At 40.4% G+C, this 17,063-nt stretch overlaps 1 protein-coding gene across 9 annotated transcripts in view; it reads left to right on the top strand.

Annotated features, from left to right (window-relative positions):
- The window catches only part of gria2b (glutamate receptor, ionotropic, AMPA 2b), a 71,187-nt gene that overhangs the window by 23,483 nt on the left and 30,641 nt on the right, over positions 1 to 17,063 (top strand). For all 9 annotated transcript variants that reach the window (XR_007036306.1, XR_007036305.1, XR_007036304.1 and 6 more), the window contains exon 3: positions 8,982 to 9,221. Coding sequence is in view for 6 of the 9 variants with exons in the window: in XM_047353352.1 (XP_047209308.1) it covers positions 8,982 to 9,221 (240 nt within the window). In the remaining 3 variants the exon portion in view is untranslated. The remainder of the gene's footprint in view (positions 1 to 8,981; positions 9,222 to 17,063) is intronic.

Below are 17,063 nucleotides of genomic sequence, written 5' to 3'. Positions count from 1 at the left end.
AGCATGGGGGTGGATCAGTGATGGTTTGGGCTGCCATATCATGGCATTCCCTCGGCCCAATACTTGTGCTAGATGGGCACGTCACTGCCAAGGACTACTGAACCATTCTTGAGGACCATGTGCATCCAATGGTTCAAACATTGTATCCTGAAGGCGGTGCCGTGTATCAGGATGACAATGCACCAATACACACAGCAAGACTGGTGAAAGATTGGTTGAATGAACATGAAAGTGAAGTTGAACATCTCCCATGGCCTGCACAGTCACCAGATGTAAATATTATTGAGCCACTTTGGGGTGTTTTGGAGGAGCGAGTCAGGAAACGTTTTCCTCCACCAGTATCACGTAATGACCTGGTCACTATCCTGCAAGAAGAATGGCATAAAATCCCTCTGACCACTGTGCAGGACTTGTATATGTCATTCCCAAGACGAATTGACGCTGTATTGGCCCCAAAAGGAGGCCCTACACCATACTAATAAATTATTGTGGTCTAAAAACCAGGTGTTTTATTGTCCAACCCATATATATATATATATATAAGACTCATTAGACCAGGCAACATTTTTCCAATCTTCTATTGTCCAATTTTGGTGAACCTGTGCGAATTGTAGCCTCAGTTTCCCTTTCCTAGTTGACAGGAGTGGCACCTAGTGTGGTCTTCTGCGGCTGTAGCCCATTCGCCTCAAGGTTCGACATGTTGTGCGTTCAGAGATGCTCTTCTGCATTTGAGTTACTGTTGCATTTCTATCAGCTCGAACCAGTCTGGCCATTCTCCTCTTACCTCTGGCGTCAACAAGGCATTTGCTCCCACAGAACTGCTGCTCACTGGATATTTTCCCTTTTTGAAAACAGTTTTACTTGTCAAAAACAGCTTTTACATTGAGGTGACAGGACTGCTCAGATATGTTTTTAAAGCTCTCCCTTCTTTTAGATTTCCAAGGTCAAAATTTGCTTGTTCAACAATTATAGTTGTGACAAATCTGCTCAGGGTTTAGTATGACAGAAAGGCTGGTGGCTTTAAGCTGCCGCACCAACTGGTGTCAGATCAGTTTTACATAAAACACCCCAAAGTCTTGAGGCATTTTCTGTTGGTGAGAACGCTGCTGTTGGGGAGGATGAGATATGTAACAATCAGTTCTGTTAGCTGTGACTGGACTGCTGATGATCTCCACCACAGAGACATGTGGTGTGTGTGAATGCAAGTTTTTGTATCAGACTGACTCATTGTTTTACTGATGCAATGGGCTTCTACTTGTCTTCTGAATTTCATTCTATATTTTATATTTAAGTTGCATAAAACAAACAAAAATATTTTACCTGGACTGCATGCTTTGTCTTAGATTTCAGTAGAAGGAGAGATGTTCCAAGACCTACAGCATTAATTAGAATTTTGTTTTCTTATTTATCAAGAAAATAAATAAAACATGCAGCAAAAGATTGAATCCTCACATATGGTTTGGCTCTCATAATGATTTTATTATCACCAGTCTTTCATGTTTTCATACAAAGTTTGGGATATCAAAAATATTTGCTGAATTAGCAGTTAGGTGTTCTTAATTCTCTGTGAAATTTAACAAAAGTGCAAGCGTTGCACATGTCAGTTACGGGTGCTGGGTTTATTAACTGCTAATTGGTGCAGGTTTAATCTTTGATCAGTAATGGAGTTCCCATGTAAACAGTGGCAGCGCAGCAGAGGTGTCTTCAGAGCAATAATGGTGAAAATGAGGTCTTCTAATTGGGACAGCTAAATATATATTTAGCAGGGTACACCCTCACCTTGGGTGGTGGTACTTAGTGCAGGAGTCAGTGTTGCCACAGATTTAGAATCTTTCAAGTAATGAGTTTATTATAACTTTCTGATGACCATAGACCTTGCATTTATTGCTGATGCAGCTGTAATTCAAATAAAGTAAATGACCTTAGGTGGTCAAAGAGACCCCATCTTCTTACTCCTTGTTCAAACAAAGCAAGACAAATATAACATAGCTGCAGATATTTGTTTGTTCATTGTTTCTGTTTATATTATGCATTTGGATTTTGAATCAATACATCATTCATGAACTCACAAATATGTCAAACTCTTTGAGGTTTCCAGACAAATCTATTGCCGCCCTTTTAAAAGATGAAAAAGTGGGCGCGGCGCTGATGGTGTAGGGGTTAAGCGCGCGACCATATGCAGAGGCTACAGTCCTTGAAGCGGCTGTCCCTCGTTCGAGTCGCGGACCAGCGACTTTTGCCGAATGTCTCCCCCTCTCTCTACCCTTCTTTCCTGTCTACATACTGTCAAAAATAAATAAAGGCCACTAGTGCTGAAAAAATATCTTTAAAAAAAAGATGAAAAAGTTTCTAAAATGATTTTTTTTTCCCTAAAATTACATTTGTATTGCAGCAACAAAACATTATGTTCAAAATTTCAGAACAATCTCACCTTGAATTTAAGAAAACATCAAACATTTAGAAATAATTGTTTTTAAAAAGAAAATTGAAGCTTACAGACAGAGGGATCTTTGAACATGCTGTTTTTACACAATCGCTTGGAGCTCATCACACAGGTTTTATACAGGACTTATTACATTTTGATGCCATGCATTTTAACAAGGTTCCCTAGGCCTTTGAAGGAAAAAAGGCCCAGAGCATCATAGATCTTTCAAGGTACCCATTAGTGGGCATGAGCTGATTTTCCAGAGGTTTATCTTTTGCTTTAGGCCAGATCAACCTGGAGTGTCTGTTGCTGAGACCTCCATCTTAGTCTTTCTTGACCAAAGGTCACAGTTATGGCTCAGGTCCCAGCAGACTTTATCTTTGTGATGGTAGGATAGTAAATGTTTTTTTAATGGCTCAGTCCCAAACAACCTGCTGCTTTGAAGGTATCATCTAATGGCTTCTATGGTGACTTATTGACCCCAAAATTTTACTCCCTGCTATAGTTCTCCAGCAGGGAGCTTTAAGAGTTTGTTTATACCAGCTGTATATCCCAATTACTCTGTGTGGTGTATAACAGTTCTCCATTGCATACCAGTTATTTTGTTGTAGTTTTTGGTTAGTTTTGCTTTGTTCTAGATAACACAGTAACTGACTTTGCAGACAAATCTGAAGCATATGATTTATTATTATTATTTCAAATGAATGTAAATAATTGAAGCCTTGCATTCCTTTAATATACATGAAAAAAAAAATACTCATAGCTATGCAATATTGTCTTTAAACATAATGTTGGGATTGCAAATTAATTTATTGTTCTTTCACATTTTCCCAGATAAATGATATTTTTTTCTTTAAAAAGAGAAACACAAAGGAGAACAATTGCCTCACTGTTGCAATTAACAGGCCCAGGAGAGGAAAACAATACAATCTTTGTTTAACTCTTGGTACCTAATAACAGTGACCTCATCAGCACTACAAAAAGAGATTTTGCCAGTCTCTAATTTTTTTCTATGTTTGAATACTGAGTGTCACTGAAAGGCAGTCGGATGTAACAGAGGCTTAATGGCTTTTCTACAGTCCTCACTGTTCCCGGGGTTTACTGTTTTTGCTTGGCTTTTCTTCTTTTATTAAAGGTTTTTGAATTTGTTATTGATGAAGCATAGAAACATAAAAGTCTTTAAAATTCTAGTTAAGTCTAATTTCAGAGCCAGAAAGATCGTCCAAACCATTGCTGCACAAACAAATGACTGATGTGGCCATTATGAATGTGAATTACCATATGTGGTAAGAAAGTAAAATGTTGTCAGAGAGTTTGCTCTGGCATAAGCTGCAGCATAGTCATGGGGATATCCAGTCTCTAAGCATGAGCTTAGAGCATTTTAATCCTGGGCAAAGCCAGCAAGCAAACCAGTCAAAGTGTCAGTAGAGGAAGTTCTTGCAACATCACAATAGACATGGACACACAGGCTTCAATATATGGTGTTTTTTTAACTATTTATTTAGATGCCTGTCATATTGTGTTCTTTAAAGTAATTATCTTTTTCTGCTAGTTTACAACACAATAATCTTTTAAACTGAATGCATTCTTGGGTTTTCCTCCTTAGAATAGTTTAGTGCAGTCTTATACCATGTGGCCACGTTATAAAGATTACTATGGCGGGATTTCCATGTCCCCTTAGTTGAGCAATGGGACTTTCAGATCCATGGATCCAACTCGAGTCACTCCTCCTCCTTTACATTTTAGGCGGGTGGGCTTGTCCCGGCGGTGGTCCTCCTGGGGCTCCCGGGCTCTGGGGGTCCTTCGGATGCCTGTGGCTCCGATCTCCTCTGTGTCTGCCTCGAGGCCTGGGGGGCAGGTCTGTGGCTCTTCACGTCCACTATTGAATATTATTATAGAGAAACCTTACAAACATTAGCGCGCTCATACATACACTTACAGGTGTTTGGATTCAGGTGTTTACATATAAATAGATATACTCTATATTGAGCTGTGGTTGCCACTAAATATATCTTGCATTAATTAGTACCATGTACTTTTTAGAGACGTTGTTATATAAGCATTTGTTGTTTGTCCCTGTTGTTTTCTCTCTCTTTCTGCAGGTGTTGAAGCAGTCTTCTAAGGTGTTATCTTTATCCTTCTATCTCTCCTCTTATCCTTTTATCTCCCCTTTTTGCCCTACTTCTCTGCCTTTCTTTCTTATTTTTTCCCCTTTTGTTTCCATCTCCATGTCCACTGCATTTGAAATAATCCCATAGCAGTTTCTAATAAAGTTTTTTGTATAGATCAAGCGGAGCGTTATAGCAAAAGCCGTAATGCTCCACTTGTCAAAGTAAATCTGTTGGGCTTCTTCTTGGCAGAAAGACAAATATTCTGAGTGCTACTCAGCCCTATAGGACACATTAAAAAGAAAATAAATATATTTTTAGTGCTAAAATGGATGAGTAAAGTGAAAGTGCCTATGACTAATCAAACTCACTCTTTACTCATGAACTCTCGAAGATTTCAACACTACTCACAGATTATGAGCAGCTTACTTAGGCTTTATATCTGGCGCAGATTTGCGCCAAAATTCGAGCCACTTTCTGAACTGCTACCAACAGCGAGATGGCAAACCTCATCGATGAATTCATGCACCGTAGATGATACAAGCCATGACACTTAATGGACTACACCTTTACTGATTTTCTCAGTATAATCTTCAAAGCATTTGGTACATCCCAACACTGGCTGCAGCTGACAGTACCTTTTTTACTATAAATAACAGTGAATACTTTATACAGGTCCTTCTCAAAATATTAGCATATTGTGATAAAGTTCATTATTTTCCATAATGTCATGATGAAAATTTAACATTCATATATTTTAGATTCATTGCACACTAACTGAAATATTTCAGGTCTTTTATTGTCTTAATACGGATGATTTTGGCATACAGCTCATGAAAACCCAAAATTCCTATCTCACAAAATTAGCATATTTCATCCAACCAATAAAAGAAAAGTGTTTTTAATACAAAAAACGTCAACCTTCAAATAATCATGTATAGTTATGCACTCAATACTTGGTCAGGAATCCTTTTGCAGAAATGACTGCTTCAATGCGGCGTGGCATGGAAGCAATCAGCCTGTGGCGCTGCTGAGGTCTTATGGAGGCCCAGGATGCTTCGATAGTGGCCTTTAGCTCATCCACATTGTTGGGTCTTGAGTCTCTCAACGTTCTCTTCACAATATCCCACAGATTCTCTATGGGGTTCAGGTCAGGAGAGTTGGCAGGCCAATTGAGCACAGTGATACCATAGTCAGTAAACCATTTACCATTGGTTTTGGCACTGTGAGCAGGTGCCAGGTCGTGCTGAAAAATGAAATCTTCATCTCCATAAAGCTTTTTGCATGAAGTGCTCCAAAATCTCCTGATAGTTAGCTGCATTGACCCTGCCCTTGATAAAACACAGTGGACCAACACCAGCAGCTGACACGGCACCCCAGACCATCACTGACTGTGGGTACTTGACAGTGGACTTCTGGCATTTTGGCATTTCCTTCTCCCCAGTCTTCCTCCAGACTCTGGCACCTTGATTACCGAATGACATGCAGAATTTGCTTTCATCTGAAAAAAGTACTTTGGACCACTGAGCAACAGTCCAGCGCTGCTTCTCTGTAGCCCAGGTCAGGCGCTTCTGCCGCTGTTTCTGGTTCAAAAGTGGCTTGACCTGGGGAATGCGGCACCTGTAGCCCATTTCCCGCACACGCCTGTGCACGGTGGCTCTGGATGTTTCTACTCCAGACTCAGTCCACTGCTTCCGCAGGTCCCCCAAGGTCTGGAATCGGCCCTTCTCCACAATCTTCCTCAGGGTCCGGTCACCTCTTCTCGCTGTGCAGCGTTTTCTGCCACACTTTTTCCTTCCCACAGACTTCCCACTGAGGTGCCTTGATACAGCACTCTGGGAACAGCCTATTCGTTCAGAAATGTCTTTCTGTGTCTTACCCTCTTGCTTGAGGGTGTCAATAGTGGCCTTCTGGACAGCAGTCAGGTCGGCAGTCTTACCCATGATTGGGGTTTTGAGTGATGAACCAGGCTGGGAGTTTTAAAGGACCCAGGAATCTTTTGCAGGTGTTTAGAGTTAACTCGTTGATTCAGATGATTAGATTCATAGCTTGTTTAGAGACCCTTTTAATGATATGCTAATTTTGTGAGATAGGAATTTTGGGTTTTCATGAGCTGTATGCCAAAATCATCCGTATTAAGACAATAAAAGACCTGAAATATTTCAGTTAGTGTGCAATGAATCTAAAATATATGAATGTTAAATTTTCATCATGACATTATGGAAAATAATGAACTTTATCACAATATGCTAATATTTTGAGAAGGAGGGGTACATCTTTAAATCAGCTAACAGCTGCTACACAGGGGAGCAGCAAGTTATAAGTATTGGGTAAGGTAATATTTTTACTTATTCTGTGTTAAATTTTGCTACATTTTTATGTTTTTATTCAATTTGGAATTAATTCAGGCGAATCTTTTTAGTTTAACTGGAACAAAGTTAAACTACACTGCGGGCTATTCACCTTAATAACCAAAATTAGGATTTAAGCACCTTCTGGTTACCTTCAGCCTAAACCTTAACAAACTGCTTGGCGAAGTTAAGTTGGGAAAAATTCTCAAAAAATACTCATTTTGGGATTATGTTAAACAATAATATCCACCCATCCATTTTCTATACCTGCTTAATCTTTGCAGGGTCATATACATTTGTTCATATGCATTTGTTTAACATAGACTTGACTGCATTCCTGTGCTCAGCAAGTCTTTTTTGCAAAAGTGTACAAGGAAATTGCTCATTGGATTGATTACCCAGCAAGACACATGTCTAAATCGTACTCGTACTTGTACTCATCGTCTTCTGCTTATCCGGGACCGGGTCGCGGGGGCAGCAGACTCAGCAGAGATGCCCAGTCGTCCCTCTCCCCAGACACCTCCTCCAGCTCCTCCGGGGGGAGCCCAAGACGTTCCCAGGCCAGCCGAGAGACATAGTCCCTCCAGCATGTCCTGGGCCGTCCCCTGGGCCTCCTCCCGGTGGGACGTGCCTGGAACACCTCCCGAGGAAGGCGTCCAGGAGGCATCCGGTATAGATGCCCGAGCCACCTCAACTGGCTCCTCTTGATGTGGAGAAGCAGCGGCTCTACTCCGAGCCCCTCCCGGATGGCCGAGCTCCTCACCCTATCTCTAAGGGAGTGCCCGGCCACCCTACGGAGGAAGCTCATTTCAGCCGCAGGTATCCGGGATCTCGTTCTTACGGTCATGACCCAAAGTTCATGACCATAGGTGAGGGTAGGAATGTAGACCGACCGGTAAATCGAGAGCTTCGCTTTTCGGCTCAGCTCTCTCTTCACCACAACGGACCGGCACAGTGCCCCCATTACTGTGGCAGCCGCACCAATCCGTCTGTCGATCTCCCGCTCCGTTCTTCCCTCACTCGTGAACAAGACCCCGAGATACTTAAACTCCTCCACTTGAGGCAGGAACTCCCCTCCAACCTGAAGAGGACAAGCCACCCTTTTCCGGTCGAGAACCGTGGCCTCGGACTTGGAGGAGCTGATCTTCATCCCAGCCGCTTCACACTCGGCTGCGAACCGCCCCAGTGCATGCTGTAGGTCTTGGCTAGATAGGGCCAGCAGGACCACTTCATCTGCAAAAAGAAGAGATGAAATCCTCTGGTCCCCAAACCAGACCCCCTCCGGCCCTTGGCTGCGCCTAGAAATCCTGTCCATAAAAGTTATGAACATTACCGGTGACAAAGGACAGCCCTGCTGGAGTCCAACATGCACCGGGAACAGGTCCGACTTAGTGCCGGCAATGCGAACCAAACTCCTCCTCCGCTTGTACAGAGACCGGATGGCCCCTAGTAAAGGGCCCCCAATTCCATACTCCTGGAGCACACCCCACAGGGCATCACGACACAGTGGAATGCTTTCTCCAGGTCCACAAAACACATGTGGACCGGTTGGGCAAACTCCCATGAACCCTCGAGTACCATGTCTAAATCATTAACCCTAATTTACTCCAAGTTTGATCAATAAACATGTACAAGCAAAATGCCAATGTGCTGGACAGAGTGCAATGTTGGAGCAAAATGCAGTAACCTCTGGCTTACTCAGAGGTTTAGTATTTATTCTAACCATGAGTTCATGTAATCATCTGTCTTGCACGATAAATGCAGATGTTTTCATATGTGAAAATTTTTTATTTATTTAAGAACTTATTAAAAGGTATCCATTAATCCGAAAGAGAATCCAGAAAGAGATGCCCCTTAATATTTAGGTTTTACGCTAATGTGTTATAAAGAACCACGATGAAGGTCTTGGGCTGATACTGTATATCATTATTAGTTGTATAAAGAATTAAAAGGATCAGATTGCTTAAAAATGGACAAAAAGGCAATAATTTCTCTGAATTTAGTACAGAAGCTCAAAAAAAGCAATCTAAGATTTAAATGAGATCAATAACAATTCAAATCCTGTCTCTTAGCATGTTTTTCTTTTTCCTTTTTCAGTCTGTTCACAGTTCTCAAGAGGAGTTTATGCAATCTTTGGATTCTACGATAAGAAGTCTGTTAACACCATCACGTCATTTTGTGGCACACTACATGTCTCCTTCATAACGCCCAGCTTCCCTCTGGATGGAAATCAGCAGTTCATTATCCAGATGCGGCCTGATATAAGGGGGCCCCTCCTCAGCCTTATTGAGTACTACAAGTGGGACAAGTTTGCCTATCTATATGACAGCGACCGAGGTAAGTCACAAACAACAAAAAAATAAATCAAAAGAAAGAACAATTTGAGCGATTTATTTCAGAATTGTTTTTGCTTTAAGGTTTGTACCAGGTAATTAACTTGAATTTGCCTCAGTGATCATGTTCACACTGCTGTACTAAACACTTACTAAACAAACACAATAAAAGCAAGCTAAAGGGCATTGTGGTTCAAGATAAACGGCTTGTCACGTGTAATCAGCTAACACAGCTCCTGCGTTTAAAGGTGTTTTTATATAACATTATGGGTGGGAAGGTGCAGTTAGAGTCATCGTAGCACACCTCGAAGATAAAATAACCTAAAGCGGTTGATTTCCATACCAGCTCTAGTCGTGTCATTTGTTTACATTATATTTTCTGAATTTGAAGTGAACACGCTCTTGCTGAGGAAAAGCTACTCCCTGTTTTCATAAAAATAAAAAAAGCTGCAAGATTTCACTGCTAAACAATTGACATGTATGCATGCAGTTCACCCCATCCCAATAAAAAATACCTAAAACTTGGGGATGCACATGACAGCAGATGTGTTGTACACACAAAATTGCTCCTCAATCAGGCAGATTTTATTATTTTAATGTAAAACAGCCCTACAGATACATTACTTTGCTCATTGTCAGGGTTCCTCTCTGACTCTATGGTACCATGCGGTAGATCATTTTTATAATCACAAGGTGCAGAAGCCTGTCTCTGTTGGGAATAGCACTAAACAAAAGGTTTTGGTACTTATCAAACTACAAGTGAATTTTATAAAAATTCAAAATAGGTTCATTGTGTTTTTTGACACTGCAGCTATTTAGCAGATTGGGCTTAATAGCTGCAGATTCAAGACCAATAAATTTTACTCGGTTATTAAAAAGGTGTTTTTGGTTTGTAGTTGAAGACTTCTGGCCAACATTTTAGCAAAAAATGTGGTTAATGTACATGGGCCTTACAATGTGTTTAGACTGTTTAATCTTTGGTAGATATTTTGTTATTTTGCAACAAGAACTTTGTTAAATTTGGTGTCATTGTTGAAAATAATGATTCCCTCCTTAAATGGTCATGCACAATAAAAGAAAGGAAAAATATTGCTTACTTCAATATCAAAACAGTTTGAGACTGTGGACACAGGCAAAATAACACATATGTTTTAGATGGAAAATCAATGAATGTACAGACACGCTTCAGTATCTTATGTAATCATCCTCACATAGTTATCTATTGATTATCTAAACCCGCTTGTCCTTGCAGGGTTTTGGGGGACCTGGTTTCTGTCATTGAGCAAGAACCTAAGTACACCCTCAACTGGTCACCAGTCCATCACATGTCAACACAGAAACACACAGGACAGACCACAATGCACACACACCCTCATACCTAAGAACATTTTAGAGAGATCAATTAACATAGCTTGCATACTGAATATTTGTTTTTTTGTGTGTGTTTAGGAGAGTCAATTCAACTGACTGACTTTTGGTTGATGATTTGGGTAAAACTTTGAATTAGATATTGTGAAAACAGAGGAGATGGGGCAGAAGAGGAGACGAAACTAAATTACATTTAGGCCATTTGGAGCAATCCTAACAGAATGTTGATAAAAGTTTCTTTTGTGATGTTAGGAAAGTGCTATAACTTCTTTGCTCTAAGAAAATTGCTTTTGGTTTGATAAATAATTTCAAAAGTTTCAGAATTTTGTAGAAAAAGATGTAGCATAAAGTCAAAGTAGAGCAAACTCAAAAGGTAGAATATTATTAAAAAACTCTGAAATAATGCAAGCCTTTTTATGTGCACAAAATCTCTACCGAGTAGTTTGGTAAACACCATTTATCTCATATTTTAAATACTTTTTGGATCAATGAACAAATAAGGTCACATTTTAATGTTTTAATAAAGGTGGGCTGAACAAGCAACTGCTCTATTGTGCAGGTGTCAAATATGCTGAGCAAGTACTTTCAAACATAATTTACAGGTATGTCTCAAAAAATTTGAATATTGTAAAAAGTTTAATATTTTTGTCACTCATTTCAAAAGCTGAAAGACATATATTATATGGATTAATTTAACAGAGAGTCTTTAAGTCTTCATTTCTTGTCATTTTGATGATTCTGGCTTACAGATAATGAAAACCCAAACTTCAGGGTAGCAGGAAATTTGAATATTATATAAGATCAATGAATAAGGATTTTTTATATAGAATTGTCTGGGTTGTGAAACGTATGGTAGTGTCTATGCACTCAGTATTTGGTCAGGGCTCCTTTTGCATGAATTCCTACATCAACGTGGCGTAGCATGGAGGAGATCAGCCTGTTGGTCTGCTGAGATACAATGGAAGCCTGGGATGCTTTGATAGCAGCCTGCCACTGGAGGCTGCATGATGCTGCAGTGATAAGCACTATTACACTGCAGCAAGCAGGTTTGGCTTCAGTTTCCAGCCTGGTGTATTTTTTTCACATACATTTGTGGGTTCCCTCTATGTATAAATGTAGAAGGTAAAAAAAAATTATTTAATATCATAATGTCTTTTCTCAGTTTTAATCTATTAAATGGAGCCATTGACTTAAAATTCACTCAAATTTCTGCGACAACTGAAGTAATCCAAAAATACAAAGAATCCATGCAAATAGTGCACCAATAAAACTATGGGTAACAGAATAGAATGACACAAGGAATAAATGTTTAACGCAATTTAAGAAATTTCTTAAACACATTAACCCATTTTGACCCATTCTTCCACAAACTTTAAGGTTCTGGGGATCTTTTTATGAACTCTGGTCTTCAGCTGTTTCCAAAGATGTTCAATAAAATACAGGTCAGATGATTGATGGGGCCAGTCTAGTAGTTTTCCTTTTTTGTCTGAAACCAATTAAGCATATCCTTGACTGTGTGTTTGGGACTAATTAATTTCTAAAAAATCCACTCTCATGTTGTCTTCAGATTTTTATTAAAAATGTCCTGATAAATTTCTGCATTTATCCTCCCTTTAGCTAGATAAAGTCTGCCAGGAGCAAATGCTGTTAGACTTTCCAAAACATGATGTTCCCAACCTCTAACTTCACATTTTGCATGGTGTTTTTGGGATGAGGCGCAAGACAATAAACATGGCATGTTCATCCAGAGAGTTCATCTTAGTCCTTATCTGACCAGACTATATTTTCCCAGTATTTCATTGGCTTGTCCACATCTTCTGCATGAAACTCTTTTTGATATTTCCAGGTCTTTCTGAAAGTCTCTGTGAGTGCTCCTTGGCCAACTCTGTTGATTAATCTTTTGACTCCTCTGTCAAGAATCTTTCTTGGGGCACCTGGCTGTGGCTTTGTGGTGAAAGGATGTTTTTCCATTCCCAGATTATGGGTTCAATGGCACCCACAGGAACATTTAGGAACATTTAGGGGTTTAGAAATGCAGCTGTAACCACTGTCATTAGTGGGTTTTGCAGCACTAAGTGTTTCTTTTGTTAGGGTCCCTTTGCTGTAATACTTTGGTAATGAGAAACCGTTTTGTAGGTCATCAATTAATATTGAACCAGCTGATGTTGATTTGCACATAGCAGCAGGGGTGGTTTTTGAGGGATGCTTGCTGGCTGATTTCAGCTTGTGGCTTGCTATATCTTTTTACATATTTTTTTTTCTTTATGTGTGCCCTGTTTCATTCCAATTCAAATTAATTTGTGGACTAATTTGATTTGGTTTTTTTTGTATGTGTGGATTAATTGAGTTGTTGCCGACATCAGGAGTGAATTCAATGCCAATAGCTCCATAAACATACATATAAACTGACAAAGACATTCATGTGTTTAATACGCATTTTACCTGCAGTATTAAAATCATCTGTTACTTTAGGTAAAGAAGTAGATTAAAAAAAGGAATTATACTGTCCTCAACATTTAAAACAAAACAAAAACACAAAATTTATGAATGAAACTACTGCAGTCAGAAGCATGTGGAACTGAACTTACTATCTTCAAACAAATATCCTGACTTATTTAATATATATATCCAGTTTGACATTATTCTTTGATCCTTTTCATTTAAGGTTTTTTTCTGTTTCAAACTGATTGTGTCAAATTCTGAAAGTAAGATTAGATTTCTTTGAATACTCTTTGAAAGGTTTTACACACAGAGGAGGCCTTTATAGGCTGAAAAGACTAGCGCTTTTTTCAAACCCACTAGCAATAAGATGCAATACAAAGAAGAAGACAATGGAATACAAAAAGTGAATAGGGAATAAACCTGCCTATAATAACTTGTAATAAAGATAACAGAAGAATTGCTTCTAGTAAGTTATCTCACTTTGCTGTGTCGTGCAACTAATTTTCTTCTGCCACGTACTAATTGTTCTCCAGAAAAATGCATTCTTTCCCAGCAAAGAGTGACTAGCCTATAATAAAAATGGAAACTCATTTGCATACATAGTGACATTCTTTGATAGTGCTGCTGTGGTAAGAAACATTAAAAGAAAGACAATTTATGTTCTGTTCTTGAGGAGAACACTAAGTCTTAGTTTCTTTACTTAAGCGTGCTTTTCTTTTTAGGTGTTACATCTTAAGCCTTTTGGCTTCATACTACAGAGATAAAAGGTGTTATTTTTAGTGCTATAGTGTGTCAGAATTGTTTTCAAAAAGCACTTTTTTCATTCAGTCAGTGATATCACCAAAAATGCATGGCTTACAATAACATCTGGACACACTGAGGGACATATATGCTGTTAGCAGAGGCTACAGGACGTTTGCCAAGCTGAGTTTGCACATGCTTCAAACTCAGATTATAGATTTGAAAAAGGTATTCAATCTTCCAGGGTTTTGCAACCTGCAGCATCATTTATCATTTAGTCAGTTGTCCCTAAAGTTTGGAGGAAAGCTTCGTCAGGTCAGAGCCTGAAAATTCTAATAACTGTTTATGGTCCATTCATTTTGTGCTCCAAGCTTCTTGCCTGGTCACATAAAGTAGGCTGCTATAAAATATTAGTTTTCAACATATTTAAAAAATATATTTTTATGAATGTAATTATTTACATTATTATTTATGCTATATAAAAGTAAATTTCAATAAAATTTAAATAAAATAAAATTTACCCCAAAATACATCTGGGTCAAATGTTTAACTATTTGCATTAGCAAAGCCAAAGTTATGCTAAAATAAATGAAAAAAAAAAAACTCAGGAATGTCTAAAAATCCTGAATAGGTAATTCAAATTAAAACTAAAGAGCAAAAAAAAATGTTTCTATCAACTCTACACCCATTGTGTTTGTGGCCGAAGATAGAACTATAATCTGATATTAAGATAAGTGCTAATTGCTCCAATCCACATATCTTGTGCCAGTGCAAACTGGTTTGTGAATCTGTTGCACAATTAAAGAAAATAACAGGAGCAAAACATCTGCAAAAGACAGAGGAGATGGCCCTATTTTATGAATTACCCCTCAGTAGCTTAATGTAGCTGAACGAAAATCAGCTCACACAAGTTGTATTGATACGGATTCTGTCTCACCAGCCAGCCTGAAGCACTGCGCTGATCAGCTGTCTCCAGTCTTCACAGACATTTTTAACACCTCACTGGAGACATGTCATGTGCCAGCCTGCTTCAAGTCCTCCACCATCGTCCCTGTTCCCAAGAAGCCAAGGACCACAGGGCTTAATGACTTCAGACCCGTCGCCCTGACCTCTGTGGTGATGAAGTCCTTTGAGCGCCTTGTGCTCTCACACCTAAAAGACATCACCGACCCCCTCCTGGACCCCCTGCAGTTTGCCTACAGAGCCAACAGGTCTGTAGATGATGCAGTCAACCTAGCCCTTCACTTGATCCTCCGGCACCTGGACTCCACAGGAACCTATGCCAGGATCCTGTTTGTGGATTTCAGCTCTGCCTTCAACACCATCGTCCCAGCTCTGCTCCAGGAGAAACTCTCCCAGCTGAGTGTGCCCGACTCCACCTGCAGGTGGATCACTGACTTCCTGTCTGACAGGAAGCAGCGCGTGAGGCTGGGGAAGCACGTCTCTGACTTCCTGACCATCAGCACCGGTTCCCCCCAAGGCTGTGTTCTCTCTCCTCTGCTCTTCTCCCTGTACACCAACAGCTGCACCTCCAGTCACCAGTCTGTCAAGCTTCTGATGTTTGCGGACGACACCACCCTGATTGGACTCATCTCTGATGGTGACGAGTCCGCGTACAGATGGGAGGTGGACCATCTGTTGGACTGGTGCAGCCAGAACAACCTTGAGCTCAACGCTCTAAAGACAGTGGAGATGGTTGTGGACTTCAGGCAGAACCCAGCCCCACCTGCCCCCATCACCCTCTGTGACTCCACAATTGACACTGTGGAATCTTTCCGCTTCCTGGGAACCATCATCTCCCAGGATCTCAAGTGGGAGCCAAACATCAGCTCCCTCATCAAGAAAGCCCAGCAGAGGATGTTCTTCCTGCGGCAGCTGAAGAAATTCAACCTGCCAAAGACTATGATGGTGCACTTCTACACAGCCATCATTGAGTCCATCCTCACCTCCTCCATCACCATCTGGTACGCCGCTGCTACAGCCAAGGATAAGGGCAGGCTGCAGCGTGTCATTCGGTCTGCTGAGAAGGTGATTGGCTGCAGTCTACTGTCGCTCCAGGAACTGTACACCTCCAGGACCCTGAAGCGGGCCGGGAAGATTCTGGCTGATCCCTCCCACCCCGGTCACAGACTCTTTGAGACTCTCCCCTCTGGCAGGAGGCTGTGGTCCATCCGGACCAAAACCTCACGCCACATGAACAGTTTTTTCCCATCTGCCACCAGCCTGGTTAACAAAGCCCAGAAACCACCCTGACACTCTCCCTTTCCCCCACACCCCCTTTTTTTGCTGACAGGACACTTGTAACCTGTAACTCTATGCGTTACATTAACGCTCAGCTTGGACTCCTGCTTTATTTGCACAATGATCACCTGCACTGTTGTATTGCTCTTGCATCTTATACTGCTCTATATTTACTCTCACTCACTTAAAACTGTGCACATATATTTATATTATATTGTAGATATGTTTATACTGTTTAATTTGTATTGTATTGCACTGACTACACCAAAACAAATTCCTTGTATGTCCAAAAACGTACTTGGCAATAAAGCTTTTCTGATTCTGATTCTGATTCTGATACATGTGAATAAAGTGCACTGAGCTGCAGACAGATTAAGAGGGATTACCTTAGAATCTTTATCGTTTACATCACTTAAAGTCTCCCACTATGCCTTACAGACAGACTTTGAGTTCCCTTTATTATCTGGTAACCCTTTTGTTTGCTAACCTGTGCATGTTGTATTTTCTCTCTGGCATACTTTTCCTCCTCTTCTCTCTGTTCTCATGGCCATTTCTTCGGCAGTATACCTTCCACTTAGGAGGATCACACACTGCTTCTCTCTAAAGTCAGAGGAACAAGCTGTTTTAGATCATCCCCAAGCCGATTCTAGCAATGACCTGATCTCCCTACTGTACGTCCAAAGCAGCAATGAGAAGCCTGTTGTGCATATTTCATCATTGCATGGCTGTCTAATTAGGTCAGCGTGATCCGCTCATTCCCATGGCAACCAAAGTGTAGCGAGAGAGGAGGAAAGAGAATGACAGAGGGAGCCTGTATGTGCCTGAGCTGGCTGGGAAATGATGTGAGTGTGTCTGTGCGTGGGTGTTTCTCAAGGAAAAAAGCGAGGAGGCATTGAAGTTACAAAAGGTTATGATGAATTTGATTAGCACTTTCCCGAAAATTTGTGAAATAACATCACCAGTGTTGGAATGAGCTGTGATTTTTGCTTTGGGTTTTTTCTGCGTTTCTTAAATTCTCAAGCAGGCATATAAAAAGGTAACCCCCTCTGCAAAA

Source organism: Girardinichthys multiradiatus, chromosome 23 (genome assembly GCF_021462225.1).
Source record: "Girardinichthys multiradiatus isolate DD_20200921_A chromosome 23, DD_fGirMul_XY1, whole genome shotgun sequence".
NCBI classification, from domain to species: Eukaryota; Metazoa; Chordata; class Actinopteri; order Cyprinodontiformes; family Goodeidae; genus Girardinichthys; species Girardinichthys multiradiatus.
The sequence above is the reverse complement of the archived record's forward strand: the minus strand, read 5'-3'. Positions and strand labels throughout refer to the sequence as shown.